The 20504-nt window shown below is 41.9% G+C and overlaps 3 protein-coding genes across 4 annotated transcripts in view; 1 reads left to right on the plus strand and 2 right to left on the minus strand.

The window, feature by feature from the left end:
• Positions 1-1694: 1694 nt before the first annotated feature.
• Positions 1695-3655, minus strand: LOC132838187 (alpha-(1,3)-fucosyltransferase 4-like). Its single transcript, XM_060858427.1, has one exon. It carries the CDS (start codon positions 3451-3453, stop codon positions 2332-2334), a length of 1122 nt encoding a protein of 373 aa, XP_060714410.1. The 5' UTR covers positions 3454-3655; the 3' UTR covers positions 1695-2331.
• Positions 3656-7232: 3577 nt separating this feature from the next.
• Positions 7233-9679, minus strand: ankrd49 (ankyrin repeat domain 49). The gene is made up of 3 exons (XM_060858545.1): positions 9535-9679; positions 8821-9036; positions 7233-8070 (listed from the first exon to the last, which is right to left on the minus strand). The coding sequence occupies exons 2-3, from the start codon at positions 9031-9033 to the stop codon at positions 7618-7620; spliced, it is 666 nt and encodes a 221-aa protein (XP_060714528.1). The 5' UTR covers positions 9034-9036; positions 9535-9679; the 3' UTR covers positions 7233-7617.
• A 344-nt stretch (positions 9680-10023) lies between these two features.
• Positions 10024-20504, plus strand: part of mre11a (MRE11 homolog A, double strand break repair nuclease) — a 34744-nt gene continuing 24263 nt past the window's right edge. The window contains exons 1-10 of one of the 2 annotated variants that reach the window (XM_060873197.1): positions 10024-10114; positions 10342-10426; positions 10513-10645; positions 12075-12235; positions 12356-12443; positions 13431-13572; positions 15290-15404; positions 16892-17077; positions 17314-17485; positions 20349-20429. In XM_060873197.1, coding sequence (XP_060729180.1) covers positions 10404-10426; positions 10513-10645; positions 12075-12235; positions 12356-12443; positions 13431-13572; positions 15290-15404; positions 16892-17077; positions 17314-17485; positions 20349-20429 — 1101 coding nt within the window. In that variant the 5' untranslated portion in view covers positions 10024-10114; positions 10342-10403. Of the gene's footprint in view, positions 10199-10341; positions 10427-10512; positions 10646-12074; positions 12236-12355; positions 12444-13430; positions 13573-15289; positions 15405-16891; positions 17078-17313; positions 17486-20348; positions 20430-20504 lie in introns of both variants that reach the window. The other variant, XM_060873204.1, reaches the window with a different exon arrangement.

The raw sequence follows: 20504 nt of genomic DNA on the forward strand, positions 1-20504 counted from the left end.
ATATCTAATCAGTTCTTCTGCTGGATATAATCATAATTTCATAGAACTACAAACAGTCCACTGCTCCGTCTTCAGACATGGCCATCCACTGAAGAGGCATAAACGTCATGATTTTGTGTGTCGTTCAGTGTGTCATCGGTCTTACTATTCTGAATATATATCGAAATATCGACATATATATCGACATATATATCGATATATCGAACACGACATCTGAGAGATAAACTCATGGTTTATTAATGCAGCCATCTTATTAATCCTGTAACTGCAGTGAAGTAGGAAATAACAGTGAGGGAGTTTCCTAGGAGTTCCAAATCTGGGAGTTTTACAGGTTATAAATGTTTCTTTTATGAAACACTAATATTCAAGTTAAATTTCCCTGATTAGTGTCAGCAGCTCTGATAGAGAGAGTAGTCTCTCTGCACTCAGTCCTGAATAAGGCTAAGGCTTTAATCATGCAGTCTGCAATTCCTAATTTTGTCCACCAGGTGTCACTATCGTGCACTGAATTGAATGAGTTAAAGCTGGTGAGTTAACCCGACAGTGGAATTAACAGAACAGAGACCACGCCCCTTTTATCCGGATTGACAGACACAGCGGCTCCGCCCCCTTTTCCACAACAAATGTGAAAAGTCAGTCTGAAGATCATGAAGCTGAATGTGCTGAAAGCATTTCATTTTACTGAGTTAATATATATATATGAAATATATACAATAAACCGTGTAAGGCAGCTGATTACTTGTAAATTATGTTCCATTGGACATTTGTAAAAGCAATAACAACTAAAACCTGAAAGCTGCACCTTGCTTTTCCTCTAATTCCTATAAAAAGATTACAATATAAACAAATAGAGGAGCATTAAATCCATTTTTAAACATTTGACACTTATTTCCAGCTAAAATATCTTTTATCTGATTTGTTTTTATTTCAATTTTATTATAAGCATTTGTTTCTAGACAGATACAAAACGATCCGCTAATAAAATAAGAACTTATTAAATTTAAAAGCTTGAAATAGGTAATAATGCTTTTGTCTAGTGTGAAAACAAGCTCATTAATCTAACTAATAGATTATACATCTCACAATAAGTCATTCGATACATTTTCCCAGATTCAAGATATTGTCATTTGTTAGGAAATCATTTAATGGAGCGAGCGGTGGTGATAATCAGAGTGTCTCTGGGATTTAAATCTGTCTGCTCAAATACAGACATCAAATTACTGTACATATGAAAAGATTAGGCTGTAATTTACTCATCTACAAACTGGACAAGAGGTAACGCAAATCCTGCCTGAACCAACGTGAGGAAAGACTGCTTTATATAATGTAGGAAAAGAAGTTTTACGCTTCTTCTTCTGTATAAAATGTTCCAGGAATCGCTCACTCTTCTTGTCTTATCGCCTCAAGGTCACTAAAACAAAACAGAGATCTGCAGCTGTAAACATCTTTAATTAGGAACTGTGCTTTTGGTCATCCCACAGTCTGCTAACGCTGAATTGGGAACTGAACAGTTTCTCTGGTAGCCGACATGCTGCAATGGACGAGCTGCATTACTGATCAGTTCAGTCACCATTTTGTCATTTTCTCTTTGAGCTTTAAATAAATTTCTTGATTTGTGGGTGGGGCTAAATATAAAGGCACACACACACACACACACACACACACAGAGAAAATTATGAAATTATGTCAGGAATTTTTAATTGAGTTACTTACACACAACTGTAATAAATGAGGCCCAGTGTGTGAGTTTCATCTCCACCCAGACTGTGTCCCTACACCTGGTTTAAATACTAAATGGGCACATTGTGAAATCCATCACAGCTTCATCTGAATCTCATTTCCACGCTGTAGCCGGTTACGGCCTCCTGCTCCAAACTCTGTCATCTTATCCAAATTCATTATCATCACAACTTGAGCAGAATTGATGCTTTCAGGAAATGAAAGGCTTTTTTTCTGCATGCAAATTGTGAAAGATAAACGGGAGATTTATACACAAAAAAACAAAACAGAAAAACAACTAATTACATCAAATGCCAGACAGCAAAGTCGTACAAGACGCTGATTTGGAAGAACTGAAACAAAACAAGGTGTAAACTCATAGCCTGTTCTGGGTCCATGAATAATATTTCCCGTCTACTCAGAGCCCTATGTCGTTAACAGGATTACAGCAGTATCTCCAGTACAAACTGATTTGGACATCAAACACATTTCCCCATACATATTACTCAAAGAAGACTAATAAAGAAATAGAAACTTGGCAAAAATGTTTTGATAACTTATCAACCCCGGGGCTTTGGCGTTAGACTAAGACTCGGACTCAGACTTCGCCTCTTAGGACAGAAACCACGATGCGAGGTCTCTGGCGGTTTTGTGCACGAGGAGGTTGTCTTGCACAACCTGACAGGCAGCACAGAAGTGCTCCGCCCAGAACGAGGTCACATGCACGTTGTAGTTCCGCCTCCAGGCATGGTAATGGCGATAGAGGGCAGGATTACGGTCCAGGCGTTTGAGGTAGGAAGCAAGTGAACGCGGGTTTTTAAAATCCTCCACGTGGATGAAGGCATCAGCAGGAAGAAAGCGCTCGTAGTTCTCTCGGGATGGCCCGAGCACCACTGGAACGGCACCGGAGACCAGAGCATTGCACCAGAGTTTCTCTGTAATGTAGTCTGTGTGACATGAGTTTTCAAATGCGAGGTAGAACTTGTAACCTGAGACAGTTTTCACCACGCTGTTGTTTACTAGCGGAAGAAATCCACGTCCGTAAATGTCCACGTGCAGGTAACGGCGAAATCGGTAGTAGAACTGCACTCTTTCCTGCTCCTCTCTCCAGTTACTGATCACCCATGCTACTAAACGACGCTTACGCTTCATGCGGATCTGTCTGTTACCATAGGAATGGTGTGGCTCAAGGTAACCGTACGGTAGAAAAATATCAGAACCCGCATGGTATGACATGGTGAGATTAAAAATCCCATCAATCTGGTGCAGAGACCCAGAGTGCGACGGCGACTCGAAGTTCATCCAGATCCACTTCTGCAGCGGGGGGCGTGGCTTCTCCAGCAGCTCCTCCCAGTGCATCAAGAAGTCACGGTGGTGTATGATGACGGCATCAGCGTGAGCATATACGCGCCTGTCTGTCGTCACGTTGCAACCTGGCACGCCATAGCTCACTTTGCAGTCGGGGAGAGAACGTCCATTTCCAAAAGGAAGCCACCAGATGAGAAGAGTAACGCTCCTTGTTTCGGATCCCAGAGTGGGCCTGTCTTGCTCTGGGGTCGGCAAAGTAAGCAAACTGAGAACGAGCAGGATTGTCAAACACAAAAGCGCGAGAGCAAAGACTAGCACACTGGAATGGTGTGCCTCCACCACGATGAGGCAATATTTTTGGTGAGAAAATCTGTACTTTGTGGATTTGGGACATTTCTTTTTTTTCCACTCAGAGAGAAGTTCCATAAATACACAAAGAAATGTCTTTAAATCCAAATACACACTTCTACCTTGACCTCGATTCCACCTCAAACTGGACCCGACCTGTCAGGGTGTGAGATTAGCGTCTGAGAAACTTGCTCTCTATTTAACGCAACTCTCTATGTACAGTAGTACATTCGGACTAGGAGAAGGAGCCTGTGAGTGTTAGCTTTAGTGCTGCATGCTGTGTGTGTGTGTGTGTGTGTGTGTGTGTGTGTGTGTGTGATGCAGCTCTGTGTTCCTGCCCCCTCACTGCCCTGTTTACTCATTTAACAGCTTCTTCATTCAACAACTCAACATGGCAGCAGCCAAACTCGCTTTTCAGCCTGAAAGCTTCTTTGTTTTGCCCTCCACATGCCGTGTGTGTGTGTGTGTGTGTGTGTGTGTGTGAACTGTATAATGCCTGTATAACTAAATAACAACTAACCGGTGTTACAACATTGCAGAGTTACAGGATCTAAAGTGTGGAGTGAAGCTTTATGGAGAAACTGATAAAGTCACTGCAGAGGAAATCTGCAGAATTTAAATGTAATATTCGTCACACACACACACACACACAACACACACACACAAAAACACACACAGCATGTCCTGCTCTGCTGTGGAGAAGACTGGAGCTTATTATAATGGTATTCCAGGGAATAATGTTATTCCTGCTGTATTCCTATCCATGTGGCTAAGTGGGCGATGCTCAGGTGTCTGCATACCTTTTGCCAGAAACCTTTTTCCTTATTGTTAGATTTAGTGATTATTGTAATTGTTATTCTCTACATTCGCAGTATCATATCTGCTCTGAGACAGATGTCTCTCTGTAATCTAAAAAATCCTTTCATTTTTACATCATGATCATTATAATAATTAGATCATGTTCCACCACTGAATGACTCACCCATTGCTCAGTTTCATTTCTAGGTCATCTCATGTGCAACCAATCAACCAAGAGCTTAAACACTTTTATTTCAACAGAGAGATTGTGTATTCAGAGCAGTTTCACACATCTGCACCATGCATTCTGTTGGTTTGTTTTGGCATGTCAGAGCTGGAAATTCATAGGTATGGTCTGAAACCAAGTGATGGCTTGTGGCACTGTGAGACACTTGTGTGTGTGTGTGTGTGTGTGTGTGTGTGTGTGATTTTGACTCGATGTTCACTTTAAAGTCTTCGTTCTGAATCAATACTGTAAACCTGACACTGGTGAACATCAGTGTGTTTGTTCTCAAAGAAAAGTTCAGAGGTGTAGTTATAGCAGGTTTCTTCATATATTTATGAACATCCTTTGCAATAAACCTGCTCTAGCCTGACTTGTTTTTAAAGGTGTTTGTATTAGCGGTGACATCAGTCCTCGTTTTCACTGCTGGATTCTCACTCACTCATTTTCTACCGCTTATCCGAACTATCTCGGGTCACGGGGAGCCTGTGCCTATCTCAGGCGTCATCGGGCATCAAGGCAGGATACACCCTGGACGGAGTGCCAACCCATCGCAGGGCACACACACACACACACTCTCATTCACTCACGCAATCACACACTACGGACAATTTTCCAGAGATGCCAATCAACCTACCATGCATGTCTTTGGACCGGGGGAGGAAACCGGAGTACCCGGAGGAAACCCCTGAGGCACAGGGAGAACATGCAAACTCCACACACAAGGTGGAGGCGGGAATCGAACCCCCAACCCTGGAGGTATGAGGCAAACATGCTAACCACTAAGCCACCGTGCCCCCCCTGCTGGATTCTGATGTATTTATTTCTTCTTCACAGTGTGTTCACACAAACAAGGTGGTGATGAGGAAAGTCCACCAGAAATGAGCTTATTGCACTGCAGTTATTTATTAAAATTTTAATATATACAGAAAATATGCTATCACGAGTTAAGAAGACGAATACTCTGAGTAATGTGTTCGAGTGTCACAGCAGAAACCTTTATATTCAGGAGTTCTTACTGGTGGCAGGGGTATAATCTCTCTCACCTGTCAGTCAATAACCTATCAGTGGCGACTGTAAGTTTGTGTATGTGGAAAAGAGCAGATGTTTCTCTGTGATGAGCAAACAAACAAACAGCATTCACACACAATAATTCACTTCCTGTTTGTTGTCCAAATGACAGTCAGGAATCCAGACTGTCTCAGTGCTTTATTAATGTTTATTATTGTTAATGTGAGTTCCACAGCACACCATCACACCTTCACATAACACCACCATATCAGGCCATCACATAACACCACCACATCCCAACTTCACATAACAGCATCACATCACACCACTACACAATCACATCACACCATCACATAACACAACCACATCAGACCATCACATCAGACCATCACATAACACAACCACATCAGACCATCACATCAGACATCACATAACACAACCACATCAGACCATCACATCAGACCATCACATAACACAATCACATCACACCATCACATAACACAACCACATCTGACCATCACATCAGACCATCACATCAGACCATCACATAACACAACCACATCAGACCATCACATAACAGCACCACATCAGACCATCACATAACAGCACCACATCAGACCATCACATCAGACCATCACATAACACAACCACATCAGACCATCACATCAGACCATCACATAACACAACCACATCAGACCATCACATCAGACCATCACATAACACAACCACATCAGACCATCACATCAGACCATCACATAACACAACCACATCAGACCATCACATAACAGCACCACATCAGACCATCACATAACAGCACCACATCAGACCATCACATCAGACCATCACATAACACAACCACATCAGACCATCACATAACACAACCACATCAGACCATCACATCAGACCATCACATAACACAACCACATCAGACCATCACATCAGACCATCACATAACACAACCACATCAGACCATCACATCAGACCATCACATAACACAACCACATCAGACCATCACATAACAGCACCACATCAGACCATCACATAACAGCACCACATCAGACCATCACATCAGACCATCACATAACACAACCACATCAGACCATCACATAACACAACCACATCAGACCATCACATCAGACCATCACATAACACAACCACATCAGACCATCACATAACAGCACCACATCAGACCATCACATCAGACCATCACATAACACAACCACATCAGACCATCACATAACACAACCACATCAGACCATCACATCAGACCATCACATAACACAACCACATCAGACCATCACATAACACAACCACATCAGACCATCACATAACAGCACCACATCACACCACTACACAATCACATCAGACCATCACATACCACAACCACATCAGACCATCACATCACACAATCACACCACCACATCACCCCATCACATAACACCTTCACATCACACACCGACACACAATCACATCACACCACCACACAATCACATCACACCACCACACAATCAAGTCAAGTCAAGTCAAGAAGCTTTTATTGTCATTTCAACCATATATAGCTGTTGCAGTACACTGTGAAATGAGACAATGTTTCTCCAGGATTGTGGTGCTACATAAAACAAAGACAGAGCTAAGGACTTAGTAAGTAAATCTTAGCCACACAAAGTGCATCTGTGCAACCTGGTGCAAACAGTGCAGGACAAGACAAACCAGATCGCCTTCACCAGATCACCTTCACATCACATCACCACACAATCACGTCTCACCATCACACCAATACTGATGAAGTGAATAATGAAAAATTTAAAAGGTTTTAATAGATTAGTGACATATCTGAAAATTTTATTTTTTCTTTGTTTGTTTCCTGTGTTTGTGTGTGTTCCTGCACTAACGGACAATTTTAATCAAATTAAAGTCTGGTCCCTTTCCATGTTATTTACAGCTTTTATTTTCATTTGGTTGGATTGTCTGGATGTTGATGATTACTAGTGGCACTAATCTTCAAGACACATCATTTTCCCTTTTCATTGGCTGCTTCTTCTGTAGCTGCTGCCATTGAACTCCTTGAGTAAAGGAGTTGGGAATGAGATTAATGTGTATATCAGTGACGGTGCATCTCTGGTAATAATGAGCAAAATTTCTTTCCATTTCTGTCTTTCTGTCATTCCTCCTCAAAGATGTCTTGCTTTCTCTGGTTTGTCTGGAAACTCTCAGTAGACATTGTTGCAGGGCTCTGTGATCTCGAACAAGCCGTAGTGTGCTGTTTTCCTAAGCGCGATGTCATAGGCCATCTCCCCAGCACTGTTCCTCAGTCCTGCCTGCAGGGTGCGCTGAGACAGCAGGAGCTCTAGGGTCTGCGGTGCTGCAGGATTTCCTGCCGCCAGCTGCAGAGGTGTAAGCTGACCGTTTGTCATGGCGTTAACCTCTGACCCCCGGTGCAGGAGATTTGATACAATAGCGGTGTGTCCCCAGTGGGAGGCGCTGTGCAGAGGCGTCCAGCCATCCACTGTCCTGGCGTGAAGATCTGCGCCTGAGTCCAGGAGGAAGGACACGATGAGAGTGTGGCCACTGTACGAAGCGCGGTGGAGAGGCGTGTAGCCGTCGTCGTCATGGCAGTTAACGAGGGACGGATCGGATACAGCCAGATGCTGCACTGTGGACAACTACACACATATTTCACACAAATATACAATTAATTAAACACAATACTAGAGAGAAAAATTGAGAAAAAAATGCTTTAATTATTTAATTTTTTAAATAATTAATTTGCAATGAAAACAATTATATGAAAACATTTACAAGTAAACATAAATGACCCAAATGGGCAAAAACTCATTTGGAACAATTAATAAAACGTATGGATGTGTGTATGTGTGTCCGCAAACAATTTAACCAGCAGCCGTAAAAAACATAATCACTGTTGAATTGGAGACTTTTCCATTGCACCATGCTAAACTCTACACCCACCCCACACACAGCTCTATGTCTGTTCTACACTCCCACTCGTGTCTTAATATACAAATATCTGATATTTAAATAACTGTAAAACGTAAACATCTCTAAACTCCCCCTTGTCTTTCTACAATATCCCATACCTTTCATTCACATAATAACTAGGAATGACCTGCAGAGTTCCTCTTTTGTGGGTGTGGCCTGTTCCAAAAGGAAGTGTGTTTACAGTATATACAGTATACAATAAGTGTAAGTGATCACAAAAATATGATACACTATTTTCTATAATAAACATTTGCATAAACACTGAGAATGTGGAATTAAACACTTACTCTCTCACACACATGGGGGGAGAGAGAGAGAGAGAGAGAGGGAGGGAGAGGGAGAGAGAGAGGGAGGGAGAGGGAGAGAGATAGATAAAGTTGTTAGATAAAGATGTTTAGAAAGATAAAGTTCATTACTCGGTTCTTCTCTGCAGCCCAGAGCATCAGCTCCTCTGGATTGTCTTTACGTTTTAGTTCCTGCTGCTGGAACCACTCCTCACTGTGCTGGCTGTCATCACCTTCACTGTCCTCCTCCTCCTCCTCATCCCAGGCGCTCTCCATCCCCACTGGGATCATGTGGCCATGCGATTCTAACAGCTCCAGTTGGTTAAAGCCTTCTGGAAACTCCATGTCCTGCATAAGAAAGAAAGAAAGAAAGAAAGGTGAGAGACAGAGAGAGAGAAAGAAAGAATGAAATAAAGAGAAAGAAAGAATGAAAGAGAGAAAGAAAGAAAGAAATAAAGAGAAAGAAAGAGAGAAAGAATGAAATAAAGAGAAAGAAAGAAAAAGAAATAAGAGAAAGAAATAAAGAAAAGAGAGAGAAAGAAAGAATTAAATAAAGAGAAAGAAAGAAAGAAAGAAAGGAGAGAGAGAGACAGACAGAGAGAGAGAGAGAGAGAGAGAGAGAGAGAGAAATAAAGGTGAAAGTTGATACTTTCTCCCCCAAAAACGACAACATATAAGATAAGAAAATAAATCCAAATTACATCCAAATACTTTAAGCTAATAACAGCAAAGTGCGATTAGAAAATCTTTTCCACTCGTTTACCTCCTTTCTTTACTTCGTGTTTATTTATATGTTTGTACATAAATATATATTTATATTACTTTATTTATATTAACGGAACTTACCGCGGCTATAACACAGAATACAGAGAATTACAATACAGACTAATACAGATGTAAAAGCTTTTGTTGTAAAGTGTGTATTGAAATATAAAGGTAATATTTTAGGAGCAACACTGTAAAAAAAACAACAACTCTGGGACACGTGAATAACAACTTCCTGGATGGGGATAAAAACCCCGCCTTCTATTCGATGATTGGTTAATACCTCAGGTCAGACACGCGCATTTGATTTGATGGTCCAATCAGCGGATAGAACCAACTAGACGTCGTTTTAGCCTAGCAAGGAAATATTTTTTTTTAAAAACGTTTGTAACGTATATTTAATCTATAGTTTGGTGATTAATGTGAAACACTGACCTGCTAAAAAACTGTAACGCCAATCTACATCAAAACGTTATAACGCTACAACGTCATCTTGTACTATAGGGAAATGTAGTTTATTTTACTCTCTCATCAACACTTTTGGGAGGAAACGGAACTACATTTCCCATGACGATAAACTCCTCGCGCGAACTTGGTTTGAGAAACTTCCGGGCCAGATTCACGTGTGTACGTTTTTGATGTTCTATGAAGTAAATGTGAGGTAAATAAACATCATAATATTTGTTGATCATCGTTTATAAACTTTATTAAAGTTTCATAATTATCAACGCAGAAGTTCACTAAAGTATGATTCCTATCTTACTCTCTTGCTAGTTAACCGTTAAAAACAATAAAATATATTTAATGTATCATTATATCTTATATTTAATATCATTTGTATTAAAACTTTTGCATTTAACACAGTGTTTTTCATTGCTGTGTCCTCAGGATCAATTAATTCCATTTGAACACTATTTAATGAACCAAACCGCCCTGGTGACGTAATCAGCATGACGTCATCTGCAAACACAATGTAGGTGCATTGGTTCTGTTTACACTCATCACTCTAACCCTAATTGTGCCCCTGACCCTGTTTGTTCTGCTCAATCTGCCCTACAGAGACGACGAGGACACGTTTAAGTTCCTCATCGCCACCGACATCCACCTCGGATACCTGGAGAAAGATGCCGTCAGGGGCAACGACACGTTTGTTACGTTCGATGAGATCATGAGTTGTGCCAGACAGAATGATGTAAGGAACAGATACAGCACAAAGAGATATTTGTTTGTGTATCTGTATACGAGGTAGTTGCAAGGTGACGCTAGACACAATGTCGTGTCACGTCTAGTGCAGACGGGAAGCTCCAGATGAAACCTTTAGAATATCTACGCAAGAAACATCCAAGAAAATCCTTTGATATGAACTTCAAAGAAGAGCTTCAGACGATCTTTATTACTGTTGAGTCACGTTAACAGCTGAATTCAGTTCATTCATTCATTCATTCATCTTCTACCGCTTATCTGAACTACCTCGGGTCACGGGGAGCCTGTGTCTATCTCAGGCGTCTTTGGGCATCGAGGCAGGATACACCCTGGACGTAGTGGCACACACACACACTCTCATTCACTCACGCAATCACACACTACGGACAATTTTCCAGAGACGCCAATCAACCTACCGTGCATGTCTTTGGACCGGGGGAGGAAACCGGAGTACCCGGAGGAAACCCCCGAGGCACGGGGAGATCATGCAAACTCCACACACACCTGGTGGAGGCGGGAATCGAACCCCCAACCCTGGAGGTGTGAGGCGAATGTACTAAGCCACCGTGCCCCCCCAAATTCAATTCAATTCAATTCAAGTTTATTTGTATGACGAATTTTTTACAATTGACATTGTCTCAAAGTGGCTTTACAGAACATAAACCTAGAACAAAAGGTTATTATAAAGAATAATATAAAGAATAATATAATACAAAAATTCAAGATTAATATTTGATATATTTAAATGTGTTTGTATTGTACAGGTGACTGTAGTGAGGAAAAACTCCCTTGAACGGTAAAGGAAGAAACCTTGAGAGGAACCAGACTCAAATGTGCGATTATAAATATACAGTCTGACAAATGTTGTACTGACGATTAGGTTGTTGTCCTCAAAGATCACATGGAGTTCACATTGCCTCTTTAATATAGCAGAGTCCAACTGGAGCTGGTAGATCTCTAGATGACTCAGAATTCTCACAGAGTTGGCCTCGTCTCAGTGGAGGTCTAAAATCATCATGGCACGGAAGACAATCTGAGCTGGTACAAATTCTGGATGCCTCAGGGTGGGTAGAAAGAGAAGCAGTGGAGAGGGATTAACGTAGTTGATGTTCACAATATCAGCAAGCACTAGATGATAATGTGCATTTGGTCAGATGTATTAGAGCACAATATTATGGGATGTATTATGTGTATTCCTGACTAAAGTGATGAGTTTTTAATCGACATTTAAACTGGTTGCTGAAAGCTGTAATGATACGTTTATTAAAACTGAGGCTTCAGCCTGAGAGCACGTGCCAATGAATCTAGAGATTTTACAGCCAATGACTGTGAAGTGTCCCAGCAGCTCCTTTATATCCACACAGTCACTGCGAAGTGGCTCTGCATTTTACACACTTTCCCTGTTCCTTGTGTATCAGGTGGACTTGGTGCTGCTAGGTGGAGATCTTTTCCATGACAACAAGCCTTCACGTAAAGCTCTGCACAACTGTATGGAGGTGATGAGGAAGTACTGCATGGGTGATAAACCGATCCTGTTTGAGATCATCAGTGATCAGGCCGTCAACTTCGGGAACAGCAGGTACCTCACAAAGTTAATAAACTCCTTCATCTTCACCGTGTGCACTGTAAAGCGAGCACATGTATGAACGTGCTGAAAGAATGAGATGTGAGATTTGACTCATATGCTTTGATTTCTCAGGTTCCCCTGGGTGAACTACCAGGATGAGAACCTGAACATCTCCATACCTATATTCAGCATCCACGGGAACCATGACGATCCCACCGGGGTAAGAGAGAGAGAGAGAGAGTGTGAGAGAGGGAGTGAGAGATAGTGTGAGAGAGAGATAGAGAGAGCGAGTAAGAGAGAGAGTGAGAGAGGGAGGGGAAGAGTGAGAGAGATAGAGAGAGACAGGGAGAGAGAGGGGGGAGAGGGGGAGAGACAGAGAGAGGGGGAAGAGAGAGAGATAGATAGACAGAGATAAAGAGAGAAAGGGGGGGAATTAAAAATTTAAACCCTACATGTGTGGAAAAACTAAAACACATCTACCCCGATATTCCCCCCACATGTCTGCCCCAAACCCCTCATATTGCCCCTGGTGTTCATGATGGTGACTGAATTTCAGTCAGATAAAATTTTTTATTCTCATATTAAAAATATATCAAGTCCATACACACAAACACACAAATTTTAAGCCTTATTATTGCCACTGAACAGTAAATAAATCCTGAGTGAATCTTCTGACTCTCACCACAGCATCACTCTTAGCTCTAAAATGCAAACGTGAGGTGTGAGAGAAGCGTCTGATAAGAAAAAAGACGATGAATAAAATCAAGCACGAATAAAGTCACTGTTACTCTTGTTTCTGTTGAACATTATGTCCTGACCTGCTGATAAAGCTACGAACCCTGACTGACCTCTTTAACACTGTCCTAAACACACATCAATACACTAACCGAGTTTATCCAACTACCTGAAGTCAGGAAAGTTATTTAATACTTTTAATACAAACTGAGTCATTCTGTAAATACGAGAGCTCATATGTCTGATATGTGATCGCCCACATCACCTGAAGTGTGTGTGTGTGTGTGTGTGTGTGTGTGGGCGGTTTCATTTATTGCCCTTTTTGGGCTGATGGACAGATTATCAAACTATAATGAATAAAGTTTTAGTGTCTGTTACAAACTGAAGTTAAAAACATGTAAAGAATGATGTGAGTCTGGATGTGCAGTATGTTGTATGTACTGTAGTGTGTGTGTGTGTGTGTGTGTTTCAGGCAGATGGTCTGTGTGCTCTGGATGTGTTGAGCTGCGCTGGTCTGGTGAATCATTTTGGACACAGCCGCTCAGTGGAGAAAGTGGAGGTCAGCCCAATATTACTGCAGAAAGGAAACACTAAGATCGCCCTCTACGGCCTCGGTGAGCTCTAGCCTTCATCACCCGTCTACATCGCTCTCTTTTATCACTCACCATCATCCTCCTCCTTCTCCTCCTCCTCCTCCTCCTTCATCACACACCTTCATCATGTGTTGTTTTGAATCCAGGTTCGAATAATTCTGTGTTCACACTAGTAGGTGACTCAATTGTTTGAGAGTTTAATAACATTATCTCTTTTCACACTCTTGATAATGCAGGGTGTAAATATGTTTTTTATTTGCTTATGTAAGATTATTTTTTAAATAATTGTGTGTGTGTTTGTGTGTGTGTGTGTTTGTGGCCCATAATATAGCTTGTTTTTAATAATATTTTTAATAAACTAGAGATGAGTGGATTATAAAATCTCATTGTGTTCTCAAAGTAATCTGTTACTGAATTACTCTTTATAACATACACACTCACACGCAACACACTCACACACACACACACACACACACACACACACACACACACACACTTCTCTTTTCCTTCCATACTTTTTCTCTACACTGTGTGTATGTGTGCATGTGTGTGCACGTGTGTATGTGTGTGTGCGCGCGCGTATATGTGTGCGTGTGTGCCGTCAGAAAGATGTAGGGTTTCTAAAGTCATCTTGGGTTCAGAGCTACACACACACACACACACACACACACACACTCTCACACACATACACCCACTCTCACTGACACACACACACGCACTCTCTCACACACGCACAGAGACACACACACACACTCTCACACACACTCACACACACACACTCACACACACTCACACACACACACCCTCACACACATTCACACACACACACTCTCGCTCACACACACACTCACACACTCTCTCACACACGCACACACACACACAGACACACACACTCTCTCACACACACGCACACACACAGAGAGAGACACACAGAGACACACACACACACACACACACACTCTCACACACACTCACACACACACACTCTCTGTCACACACACACACACACACTCTCACACACACACACTCTCTCTCACACACACACTCTCTCTCTCACACACACTCTCTCTCACACACACACACACTCTCACACACTCTCACACACACACGCGCACACACACAGACACACACACACAGTCTGCAGAGACACCCTAAAGCTCTGTTTTCAAACAAATACTGCATTTTGAGTTGATTTTGAATAAATTTTAAATTATCGTTTTCACAACTGTGTGTGTGAGTGACAGACAGACAGACAGACAGACAGACAGACAGACAGACCAATAAACACACATCTCTATGTTTCTGTGGACAAGAACAATGCAAATGCTAATCTGTAAAGTGCAGGAATTAGCAGTGAGCTGAAAATCTTGTGTGATTTATTTATTTACTAACACACACACACAGACACACACAGAGACACATACACACACACACATAGACACACACAGACACCCACACAGACACACCAGCACAGAGACACACACACATACACACACAGAGACACACACACACACAGAGACAGACACACACACACAGACACACACACATAGACACACACACATAGACACACCCCCACACACACACATACAGACACACACACTCAGTTTTACTTGAGCTTTAAATTGCAAACTAATGTTTACAGCCTCTGAGCTCCATGACATTTTGGGGTGGAATAATTTTGGGGATAAAAAAATGACAGAAGCCTAAAATGTTGAAACACTGAAATGTCCCTGTTCAGGCTCGATCCCAGATGAGAGGCTGTACCGGATGTTTGTGAATAACCAGGTGACTATGCTCCGCCCCCGAGAGGACGAGAGCGCCTGGTTCAATCTGTTCGTCATCCATCAGAACAGGTACGACTCAGACGTCAGCAACATGTCTTACATTATCTTATGTTGTCATTATCTTACGTTATCCGCAAATCATCTATGACATTCGATTATTTTCCTGAAATAGCAGCTTTATTCCTCTCACACCGCAGCAACCTGATAATGATTACAGCTATGTACAGATTCTCTCAAAAAAAAACACAGCTCTTCTTGTTAGTGATAAACCACAACGAAGTGTAAACTCCTCGGTCCTGAAGACGTGAGAAAGCGTAACGTTCCAGCTTTACCTCTGACTCTAACACAGCTCTGACACTGGAGACTCCTTAAATGTTCTCTTTACATCTTCTTACAAATACGAACAATCTCTGTGTGCACGTCTCAAGGTCACGTAGTTCTTCATTGAGTTTTTTTTCAAGTTTTTATGAGAAAGTAAAATGCTAGAGAAGATTTTTAAATAAGATTAAATGCCATCTCCAGCTCTCTCTTTCTCTCTCTCTCTTTCTCTCTTTCTCTCTTTCACACACACACACACACACATATATTGTAATATAATTACATAAAGTCTGCAGCAATTTAACAGAAGTAAAGCAAATGCTCAAATGCATAGCAATTTTCCTAACTTGACATTTTCAGCTTATTCATGGCCTCATTTAACGTTCTTTGGGTCACACACACACGCACACACACACACACAATGTCTTTTATATAACTTTCACACAGAGAGAGAGAGAGGAACGTGCTACAGGTTCTCAGTAAGTGATCTCAGAGGACAGACACGGACACACACACTCACACACACACACACACACACACACACACAATCATAGAACTATTCTTAAAGGTTCTTATCTTTATAATGTTCCACATAAGGCCTTATAGTGTAAAGTTCTGCCCTGGGTTCTTGATTTGAATTTCTTTGAAATTCTCTCACAGTTTCAGAAGGTTTTTAGTTTCTAATGATGATTTTTTTTTTTATGTCTGTGTTCCTGAAGCACACTGCAGCTTCTCTGGGGAGTGTTTGTCTACTTATTCTTGGTTATTTCTGGAATTGTACATCCTGTCATTTCATGATGTTCCTCTTTTGTGTCTCCTGTCCTTCGTTTTGAGTCTTTAAGTCACTTGGGATCTCCACAGGGATTGACGCCGGTGTTTCTGCTCCTTATTTATTGTGCACAGATCCCTCCTTCCTGTTAGTAGAACGATCAGCGACTCAGATTGATGAATTGATTTGAAACATGACTGAAACATAATATTAATAATAATATGTATAAAAGGGAATATTGAAATGTTCTCAGTCGTAAAGTAGTCATTATTCACGGCCTTAACACCTGACTGTACTTGTTGCTATTCCAGCTTATTTAATTCATCTCTCACACACACACACACACACACACACACTCTCTCACGCACATGAAGGGAAATACATCTTCATAATTTGGGATGTTTCATTTGCATATTCTCTGATATGAGGATCTGGAAACTAATGTGTGTGTGTTTGTGTGTGTGTGTAGGAGTAAACACGGTGCCACTAACTACATCCCTGAGCAGTTTCTGGATGACTTCCTGGACCTGGTGATTTGGGGCCATGAGCATGAGTGTAAAATCTCTCCAGTCCGAAACGAGCAGCAGCTTTTCTATGTCACGCAGCCAGGCAGCTCAGTCGTCACCTCACTGTCACCCGGGGAAGCTGTTAAAAAGTACACACACACAGACACACACACACTCTCTCTCTCTCTCTCTCTCTCTCTCTCTCTCTCTCTCTCTCTCTCTCTCTCTCCTATATCACCCATTGTATACTGTTCTTATGTACTTGTCCTCAGACTTGCACTTGGACAGGAGTCCACTTCTAACCTCATAAATTGTCTGTAACCTGCTTGTTAATTTATTTCTTAATCAACATACACACTCGTACACTGTGTGCATGTGTGTGCAGGCACATCGGCTTACTCAGGGTGAAGGGCAGGAAGATGAACCTGCAGAAGATTCCTCTACACACAGTGAGACAGTTTTTTATTCAGGACGTGATTCTTTTAGATCACCCGGAGCTCTTCAGCCCAGAGATCCCCAACGTCAGTAACAAAGTGCAGGCTTTCTGCCAGCAAAAGGTAAAAAAAAAAAAAACACACACACGTTACGTTCCTACTTCAGTTGTCCAGGTCTGCTAGTAAAGTTTGACTCTAGAGAATACTGAAGTAAAAGGAATTCTTAATCGTACAGAATACAGAAGCGTGTAGAATACAGAAGTATATGAAACACTGAAGCGTAGAGAACACTGCAGCATATAGAATACTGAAGAGTAAGGAACACTAAAGTGTAAGGAACGCTGAAGCCTAAGGAACACTGAAGTGTAAGGAACACGGAACCGTAAGAAATACTGAAGCGTATGATGGAACACTGAAGCGTAAGGAACACTGAAGCGTAAGGAACACTGAAGCATAAGGAACACTGAAGCATAAGGAACACGGAAGCGTAAGGAACACGGAAGCGTAAGGAACACTAAAGTGTAAGGAACAAGGAAGCTTATGGAACACGGAAGCGTAAGGAACACTGAAGCGTAAGGAACACTGAAGCGTAAGGAACACTGAAGCGTAAGGAACACTGTAGCGTAAGGAACACTGAAGCGTAAGGAACACTGTAGCATAAGGAACACTGTAGCGTATGGAACACTGAAGCGTAAGGAACACTGAAGCGTAAGGAACACTGAAGCGTATGGAACACTGAAGCGTATGGAACACTGAAGCGTATGGAACACGGAAGCGTATGGAACACGGAAGCGTATGGAACACTGTAGCGTAAGGAACACTGTAGCGTAAGGAACACGGAAGCATAAGGAACACTGTAGCGTATGGAACACTGTAGCGTATGGAACACTGTAGCGTATGGAACACTGAAGCTTATGGAACACTGAAGCTTATGGAACACTGAAGCTTATGGAACACTGTAGCGTAAGGAACACTGTAGCGTATGGAACACTGTAGCGTATGGAACACTGAAGCGTAAGGAACACTGTAGCGTAAGGAACACTGTAGCGTAAGGAACACTGTAGCGTAAGGAACACGGAAGCGTAAGGAACACTGTAGCGTAAGGAACACGGAAGCATAAGGAACACTGTAGCGTATGGAACACTGTAGCGTATGGAACACTGTAGCGTATGGAACACTGAAGCTTATGGAACACTGAAGCTTATGGAACACTGTAGCGTAAGGAACACTGTAGCGTAAGGAACACTGAAGCGTAAGGAACACTGAAGCGTAAGGAACACTGTAGCGTAAGGAACACTGTAGCGTAAGGAACACTGTAGCGTAAGGAACACTGTAGCGTAAGGAACACTGAAGCGTAAGGAACACTGAAGCGTAAGGAACACTGAAGCTTAAGGAACACTGAAGCGTAAGGAACACTGAAGCGTAAGGAACACGGAAGCGTAAGGAACACGGAAGCGTAAGGAACACTGTAGCGTAAGGAACACTAGCGTAAGGAACACGGAAGCGTAAGGAACACGGAAGCGTAAGGAACACGGAAGCGTAAGGAACACGGAAGCGTAAGGAACACGGAAGCGTAAGGAACACTGTAGCGTATGGAACACGGAAGCGTAAGGAACACGGAAGCGTAAGGAACACGGAAGCGTAAGGAAACTGAAACGTATAGAATATTGAAGTGTAAGGAACACTGAAGATTAAGGAACACTGAAGCACAGGAAACTCAGAGGGTCAGAACACTAAAATTATTCACGAGAGCCCCGTTACAGACAACATTCATTAGTCAGTTAGATGCTCCTCCCTCTCTGTAGTTTGGTCCTAAATTTACCTGCTGATGTTCTGATCAGTAAAATCACTCACACTGTTAGAACTCTTTGGTGCCTTTTAAAGCCTCGGCTGGAGTGGGTCACACAGAAGCTCAGTCAGAGTTTATTACAGGGTTAAACCTGGCATGTGTTTAATGATTTATTTTGAAAGTCTGTTCTGGATGTCAGCAGTCACTTTATTTTGCAACTCTGCATGAGTTCTGTTTCATAATGTCACGTTAATAACCAATAACCATGCTGAAGCACTCCAGACCTTGTCAGATCAGGATCTCAACAACAACTCCAACAATGAGGATGAATGTCTGAACAGAGCCACTAAATATTCAAGCACTCAAATGACCTAAGGAAATCAGAATAAATCACATTACCATGTTCTTATTATTCACATCAACACTCCTTCGATGTTAAAACAAACCGTTTCTGAGCCGAGGCAAGGACACAAGGACCAGATGAAATTCATGGTGTTTGTGAGAAATAAGCCGCTGTGTGCGACGAGGTGACGCCTTTTATTCTTATTATTTGAATCCAGTCAATTCATCGTCATTTTACTGAATAAGGTGTAAATGTCTTTTTACTGAAGATGTAGGAAAATTTAAAGTTCTAGATTTACCTCTGACTGGAACACAGAGCTGACACTGGAGACTCCTTCCACACATCATACACAGAAGTCTAACTGTAGCGCTTGTGACTCATTCCTTTGCCTCATGTTCAGTTATCTTAGTGTGATCAGTGTGAGATTGAAGCTGGAACGGTTTTGTAAAACATTTTTTTTTCTCCATCTGACTGTAAATAATGGGCTGAAATGCATCAGTTACTATTTTTGAACTCTTTCCGATAGTCAGAAACCTTGACAGAGGTAATAAAGGCCGAGGGATTTAATGAAAAACAAGGAGATAAATATTGTCGTGATGTCATTCCAATAAACTCCAAAAACCCTCCAGAACACACACACTGAAATGATAACGAAAAAAAAAGCTAACAGAAAAAAATATGTTCCCATGAGTGAGTGAAGGAAGGTGTCTGATTTATCTGATTTATTTCCACATTGCTTTCACGGGTTTTTGAATAACCAGGTGTGTCTGTGTGCATTCGTGTGTGTGTGTTCCTGTGCGTGTCTGTGTGTGCGCGCGTGTGTGTATTTGTGTGCGTCTGTTTGTGCATTGCAGGTTGAAGAGATGTTGGATGAGGCAGAAAGAGAGAGACTCGGAAACCCTCTAACACCCGAAAAACCTCTCATCAGGCTACGAGTGCGTATCTTTAAAACACACACACACACACACACATACACACACGCACACACACACACAATGTACCTTTAAAAT

The sequence above is a fragment of the Tachysurus vachellii genome, chromosome 1, assembly GCF_030014155.1.
Source record: "Tachysurus vachellii isolate PV-2020 chromosome 1, HZAU_Pvac_v1, whole genome shotgun sequence".
NCBI lineage: Eukaryota > Metazoa > Chordata > Actinopteri > Siluriformes > Bagridae > Tachysurus > Tachysurus vachellii.

Bases quoted from the DNA above. Each gene is read 5' to 3' on its own strand.
- LOC132838187 (XM_060858427.1), bottom strand. From the start codon at position 3,453: ATGGAACTTCTCTCTGAGTGGAAAAAAAAGAAATGTCCCAAATCCACA.
- ankrd49 (XM_060858545.1), bottom strand. From the start codon at position 9,033: ATGGAGTTTCCAGAAGGCTTTAACCAACTGGAGCTGTTAGAATCGCAT. The intron at 8,071-8,820 runs GTAATGAACTTT...ATATGTGTGTAG, and splicing joins GGGCTGCAGAGAAGAACCGA to TTGTCCACAGTGCAGCATCT.